This window comes from Colobus angolensis, unplaced genomic scaffold (assembly GCF_000951035.1).
Source record: "Colobus angolensis palliatus isolate OR3802 unplaced genomic scaffold, Cang.pa_1.0 Scaffold520, whole genome shotgun sequence".
NCBI lineage: Eukaryota > Metazoa > Chordata > Mammalia > Primates > Cercopithecidae > Colobus > Colobus angolensis.
In genome coordinates this window covers 269,128-276,785 of record NW_012118711.1, presented here as the reverse complement: position 1 = coordinate 276,785, position 7,658 = coordinate 269,128, and the positions used below count along the sequence as shown (strand labels likewise).

At 37.8% G+C, this 7,658-nt stretch overlaps 1 gene segment (V, D, J or C); it reads right to left on the bottom strand.

Annotated features, from left to right (window-relative positions):
• Positions 1-2,644: 2,644 nt before the first annotated feature.
• On the bottom strand, positions 2,645-3,273 carry LOC105525219. The segment is given in 2 exon segments: positions 2,645-3,045; positions 3,149-3,273. Coding segments are annotated over 2 exon segments (447 nt in total).
• Between the last annotated feature and the right edge of the window lie 4,385 nt (positions 3,274-7,658).

Here is a 7,658-nt window from a genome sequence, read left to right as displayed (position 1 = left end):
TAGAAACCTTGAGGAATAAGAAGCATCTCATGTACAGTAGGTTGTAATATGTTTATTGTTAAAATTATTATGTTGTCTTGAAAAACTAAAGCAAAGCATAAAGAAATTGTTTTGTGCTTATCTGTTACAACAGTATGTTGAGAAAACTGAACAGTCCTGTAATCCTGATGAGATGGCCTAATCCAAGGAGAGACATCAGATTAAAAAATATATAATTAAAATTTCATTGGAAATTGAGAAATTTTCGTTGTTCCCCATATATTGGTGGGGTACAAAGCTATGTTATGACTTATAAATGCAATATGGAATAATCGAATTGAGCTAATTGACATATATATCACCTCAAGTCCTCAAATACTTATCATTTTTTGGTGACAAGAACATTTGAAATTTGTTCTTGGCTGTTTTAAAATGACCAATACACAATATTTAAGCTTACAAATAGACATCGATTTATGTAAACCATAGAGAATGATTGAAATCAATTATGGATTATTCTAATTTATATTTAGTTCATCGTTAAGTTTAATTATTTTAATTTAATTCAATTAGTTTAATTTAATTATTTTATAATGTTAAATATAATGTTAGATATAAATGACTACATACGTATGCATAGTTTCTTGTATTTACACATGTTTACAGGTGTAAATTCATGTCGCATAGCTATGTAGTTGCTGATATCAATCAATGTTAACAAAACTTTAGAAGAATAAGTGCAAATTATTAGGAATAATTATTTCTTGAAGTTAAGTATTTTTAAAAAATACCCCTACATCAGTGAATGCTCAAACAACACTAAAAAATGAATATCTTTGTAAATAAGCCTCTGGGCATATTTGAGATTGCATCTGTAGGCTAAATTCCTAGAAGTAGAAATGGGTCATTTGAAATTCTGATAGGCCGGGCGCGGTGGCTCAAGCCTGTAATCCCAGCACTTTGGGAGGCCGAGACGGGCGGATCACGAGGTCAGGAGATCGAGACCATCCTGGCTAACACGGTGAAACCCCGTCTCTACTAAAAATACAAAAACTAGCCGGGCGAGGTGGCGGGCGCCTGTAGTCCCAGCTACTCCGGAGGCTGAGGCAGGAGAATGGCGTAAACCCGGGAGGCGGAGCAGATCCGGCCACTGCACTCCAGTCCGGGCGACAGAGCGAGACTCCGTCTCAAAAAAAAAAAAAAAAAAAAAAAAGAAATTCTGATAAATTGCCAAATCGTTCACCACTAAAATTATGCTAATTTACTCTTCTGCCAACAATAACTATTGACCCCAAATTTTACAAACATTTGATGTGTTATCAAAATTTAACAACCTAATGAGTGAATCATTTGCATTTCATATGAATTGAAGTGTTTTGATTGATAGAGAAAGGAAGAACTTTTGTTAGTTCTGGAACAACTGATTATCTAGTTGGACATACCCATGTAAAAAATCAAATCCAAATAGATTCTGAACTTAAATGTTAAAGGCAAAACTATAGAAATTCTAGAAGAAAATATGAGAAAATATCTTTCTGATCTCAAAGTAGGAAAACATTTCTTTCTTTCTTTTTTTTTTTTTTTCCTGTACTGGGAGATTTTATTACCCTCTATCAGTATTTGCTAGATTAAATATCCAAAAATCAGTAAGCTTGTACAACACTTGAACATGATTAACCAAGTTAACTTGATAGACATATATGAAACACAATAAGATAACTGCAGAACACACATTCTTTTCATGTTGACTTGTGACAAGTGTAACATTTCTTTAATATGACCTCAAATGTACTAGCCATAAAGGAAAAGATTAATACATTTGATTATGTTAAATTAAAGAGCTTCTGATTATCAAAAGATACTATGAAGAAGTGAAAAGATGCCAAAATATGGAAGAAGACATTGTAACACTTATAGTTGACAGGCTTAGTATTCAGACTACATAAAGAGTTCTGCAACGCAATAAAAAAAGACAGCTCAGTAGAAAAATGGGTAGAAAACATGAACAAGCATTTCATAGCAGAGACAATGTGAATGGTGAATATACATAGGAAAAGAATCTCAATTTCATCAGCATTTAAGGAAATGCACATTGAGATATCAATGAGATACCATCTTACTATCCAATACTACCACGCATTGGCAAAAGTATAGGCTCCTTTACGCTGCTGCTCAGAACATATACCAATACTTTGGAAAGTCATTTGAGATTACCATTCACAATACTCTAGATGTATATTTTGTAACCCTAGTTTTATACCCTGGAGAAAATTGAAAACCACCTGAATATTCATCAATGAGGTAAGATAAACTATGGTACATATTATGGAGCTGTTTAGAAAGGATAGGACTGTATTACATCCACTAAGATGGAATGTTCTGTAAAAATATAAAAATAGAAATATATTTAATACATACGTATAAAGTATGTGTATAGATATGTAAAATGTATTTCGTAAAATATAAAAGCAAACTACCAAAAAAAAATACCCCTACATATAAATGTAAAAATTACTAAAACAGAAATATCAATAAAAAAAGACAAATAATCATAATAAAATATTACAACCTTATACGGCTCCAGAGTCCTGAAAAAACAAACTCGCCTCCAGCAGCTCAGAAAGGAAACCTCCCCCTGCACCTGCTCCTGGGACCGGCCCCGTCCTCAGTGGGTCCCGAGCGCCCCCTGGTGGCCCCGCGCGCCCCTGCAGGGAGGTTTGTGTCTGGGCTCGCACTGACCTCGCCTCACTGTGTGTGTAGCACAGTAATACACGGCCGTGTCCTCGGTTTTCAGGTTGTTCATTTGCAGGTACAGTGTGTTCTTTGAATCATCCCTTGAGATGGTGAATCTGCCTTTCACAGACGCGGCGTATTCTGTCGTGTAACTGTTAGCTTTGTTTTTAATACGGCCAACCCACTCCAGCCCCTTCCCTGGAGCCTGGCGGACCCAGTGCATAGCATAGTCACTGAAGGTGAATCCAGAGGCTGCACAGGAGAGTCTCAGGGACCCCTCAGGCTGGACCAAGCCTCCCCCAGACTCCACCAGCTGCACCTCACACTGGGCACCTGCAAACACAGAGACACCCTGGTCAGAAACTGCCACACATAGCCACTGTTTCTCTCACTCATGTCCACTCACACTCAACATCTCTAGTTCTCCGTAAATCACCTTTTAAAATAGCAGCAAGGGAAACCCAGCTCAGGACAAACTCCATGGTGAGTCTTCTGTGTTTGGCGCCGATCACCAAATGAAAACACCCGAGAATTCAGGGGCTGGGCTCTGCTCTCAGAGCTGCAGGGTCAGGGCTGAGCTGGATTTTATCAGCAGAGGAAGGACCCTATTTGCATGGCTCCTACTATATAGCAAGCTCTGGGATGGGACGCCTGAGAGGAGAGGGCAGTGTCCAGAGCGGATGAGAGTGTCCTGGAACACATGGGCGCTAATCCTATCTCTCAGGAAAGTATAAATTCAGATTATGTGACTGTGCCTTGATAATCATTTAACAATCATCATCTTATTTTACTTTTACATATTTGCAGAATATATTAATTGAAGTGTCAGTGTTACACTTTAAAGAAGATAAATTACATATGGAACAGAGCAGTTGTGCAGTGTGTCCAATATCACACATCTGGCCAGAGTTAGCCCTATTGTCTGTGCCTGTGCCTCTGAACACTGGAGGAGACTGCTCCCCTGAGACAGCTCCAGGGCGATGTGGGATATGCCTGTCATAATAACTTTATGTGATTTTGCTTCTCTAACTTTTGAGGTGGGGCCTGGTGGTTTTATCATGGTGGTGGATTTATAATTAATGGTTAGCACCATCCCCTTACTATGATAGTAAATGAGTTTGCCTGAGCTTTGGTTGTTTAACAGTGTGGAGCAGCTCCACGCTCACTCTTTCTTTGCTCCTGCTCACACTATATAAAGTGTTTGCTCCCCTTTTGCCTTTCACTGTCATTGTAAATATCCTGAGGCCTCTCCAGAAGCTGAACAGATTTATCATCAGGCTTCCCATACAGCTGGCAGAATCATGAGTACATTAAACCTATTTTCTACATGAATTGCTCAGTTTCAGGTATTTCTTTCTAGCAATGTGAGAACACACAAGTAAACTGGACATCTCCCTCATTTCACCAGGGTGCCCTGCAGCCTGCAACCCCCCAGCTAAGGAGGGGGATGGTCCAATCTCCATCACTGATACCATCGAGGTGCTGCCTCAGGCCCAGATGGTTTGTGATGGATGTCAGTTTACTAATGTTGAGTTCTGGGAGTATAATGCCCTCCTCCCCCATGCCTCACAGATGAAGAAGCCATCCTGTGATCAACTCTCTCTACTTCTGTCTGAGTGCATTTCTAAGTGTCAGCAATTCCGCAGTGGTGGAATCCCACATCGTGGTGTGCTTCCTTATTTCAGGTGGGGAAACGTCTTCGGGGGCTAGTCTCTGCTGGTGCATTTGGCCCATTTTTACCTTGGTGGTAACCAGCAGATGTGTAGAGAGGACAGGAACTCCCATGGACTTATCCCAGTCTTCATCCTCTTCCCCCTAGAGCTCTTCATGGGAACTAGGTCTTAGGGTCCCATGACAATTTAGTCATCATAGCCCTAACTAATTCGCGTATGATCAGAAATCCTTCAAATGTGCTGCTCAACAAGCCGTGGTCCCCAAATCTCCATTCAGCTTCCACAGGCAGGACAGAAAGGTCTCTGATTAGTCTGAGCTGGTCTGGCATGTTTTTCTAGGAGTCGCTCTTCTTATGACTGACACACCGTAGCCTACACCGTGAGGTCTGTCTCAGTGGCTGCTCAGAGTGGAGTCAGGAGGAACCAACCACCTGAAAATGCAACAGCTTAGGCATCAGACTTTCACTTTGCAAGATGCACGTACTGAAGCGCTTCTTCCAGGACTTTTGTTATTTTGGTAGGATCCCCATACTCACGCACTGGGCCCGGTCCATCATGGATAGCAGCTGTTGGGCCCCACATAGAAATTAACAGCCTGCACAGGGTTTCTGCAGGGGGCCCCTCTTTTCAGATTCCATTCTCTGGGTGATCATGTGATATTTTTGACGTTTTTCCAGGTTCACTGGGTGTCAGGCCAGACCAATATTGACTCCTATAGAACTAGCATCATGTACAACAGGCCAAGGAAATAAACCCAGATCAGTGAACAAGACATAGAGTTTACTGAGGACTTTCCTACAGTGTGGCTCAGGAACAGCAGGCTGGACAAGAAAACTACAACCATTTGACACAAAGCATGCAGCTTATGTTGTAATTTTTACTTAACACCCTCCACCTAGCAACTTCCATTTAACCCAAAACAAAGAGCCTCAATCACCTGTAAATCCTGTGTTCCATGGGATATGCCAGGGATTTGGATGTTATTCATAGATAAAAAAATGAGTCTCTGGGTACTCCACTCCTCGAATCCTTAGCGTGAAACTTGAAACGTACATTTCCTTTTTCTTTTCTGATTATTCTGGTTAGAACGTTCAGTAACATGTCGAATAGGAGTGGTAAAAGTGTGCATTCTTGTTCACGTTCTTCAGGAATATTTTTGCAACTTTTTCTCATTCTGTATGATGTTGTTTTGCTGTATGTGGCTTTTTTTCCAGTTAAAGTCATTCATTTATTCACTTCCAAGTCCAGCATATTGAATAAATCAGTTTCAGAGGTTTTTACAAAATTTAAGAAGATCCCTGTTCTATTGATTTCTTTAAGAATTTTTGTTGGTTTTTGTATGTGGCTTTTATGATTTTGAGGTAGGTTTCTCTGATGCTAAATTTGTTGAGGAATTTTTCACGAAGGGATGTTGCATTTTATTGAATGACTTTTTTGCATCCATTGATACAGTCTTATGTTTTTTGTTTTTAATTATGTTATATGTTGAATCATATTTATTGATGTGTCTATTTGAGACAAGCTTTGCATTCTTGGAATAAAACCCAATTGGTCATGATGTATTATCTTTTTATTGTGCTGTTGTTTTCAGTTAGCTAGTATTTTGTTTACCATTTTGAATCTATGTTCATTAGGGACATTTCCCTATAGCTTTTTGTTTTTGTAGTTGTATCCTTGCCTGATTTTGGTATCAGGTGATATGAGTTTTTTAGCCCAAGCTGGGAAAGAATCTCTTCTCTTTAATCTTTTGGAATATTTCCAGTAAGAATGGTACATCTGGTAAAATTAGACCTTGAATTTATCTGGTTCTGGGCTTTTGGGGTTGGGAGATTTTCGATTTCTGATTCAAGCTTATTACTCTTATTGGTCTATTTAGGATTTCTTTTCCTTCCTGGTTCAATTTGGGGAGGTTGAATATTTCCAGAAACTTACTGATTTCCTCTAGATTTTCTAGTTTGTGACCATAGAGATATTCAGTATGTTTTGATAATCTTTTGTATTTCCGTGGAGTCAGTTGTAATACCAGCTTTATCATTTCTGCTTGTGCTTACTAGAATCTTCTTTTTTTTTTTTTTTTTGGTTGACCTCGTTAGTGCTCTATCAATTGTGTTCATCTTTTAAAATAATCACATTTTGTTTTGTTGATTCCTTATGTTTTGCTTTTTCGTTTCAATCTTTTTCAATTCTGCTATGATCTTTACTTATTTTCTTCTTCTAGCTCTGTGGTTGGTTTGTTCTAATTTATCTAGTTCCTTGAAGTAAATCAATAGATTGCTAGTTTGCAATCTTTCTGTTTTTTAGTAGACATTTACAACTATAAGCTTCTCTCTTAGTGTTGCTCTTGCTATATCTCAGAGGGTTTGGTATGCTGTGTCTTCATTTTTCATTGTATTTTTAAAAATTAATATTTTAATTTTATTGGTGAGCCAATGATTGGTCAAAATTGTGATGTTAATTGCTTCATATTTTTATAGTTTCAACAGTTTTTTTTGCAATTGATTTTTAGATTTATTCTATTACTATACAATAAAGAACTAACATCTAGAATCTAACAAGAACGCAAACAACTCAGCAACAATGACAAATAAATAAATTACACTGTTAAAATGTGGGCAAAAGACATCAACAGACATTTTGTGAAGAAGATATTCAAATGGCCAAAAAGCACATGGAAATAAAAAGCTGAACAACACTAATAATCAGATAAATGAAAACAACTTTATATCAGTCAAAGTGCCTATTATTATGAAGTCAAAAAATTATAGATATGGATGAGAATTCAGAGAAAACACATTTACATACTATTGTTGATAATGTAAATTTGTGCAACCTATGCACTAATGTGCCCCACATAATTATTCAAAACTGTACCCCACATAATTATTTAAAAGCTCAAAAAGGAAAAAAATTTTAAAGGCTTCTCAACTAAAAATAGATCTATTCAAACAGCAATCCCACTCCATGATATGTACCCCAGAAAATAAATCGTGTCAAAAAATGCCTGCACTCACATGTTCATTGCACCACTATTTACAATAACAAAGATATAGAGTTAACCTACGTGTCTAGTAATGGATAATTGGATAAGGAGAATGTGGAATATATACATGATGAAAAATAATGTCATCATAAAAAGCATGACATTGTATCTCTGACAGCAATATGGATGGAACTGGGGGTCATTGTCTTAAGTCTAACAACTCATAAACAGAAAGCCAAATACGTCTTTTTCTCACTTATCAGTAGCAGCTAAATAATGGGTACACACAGGCA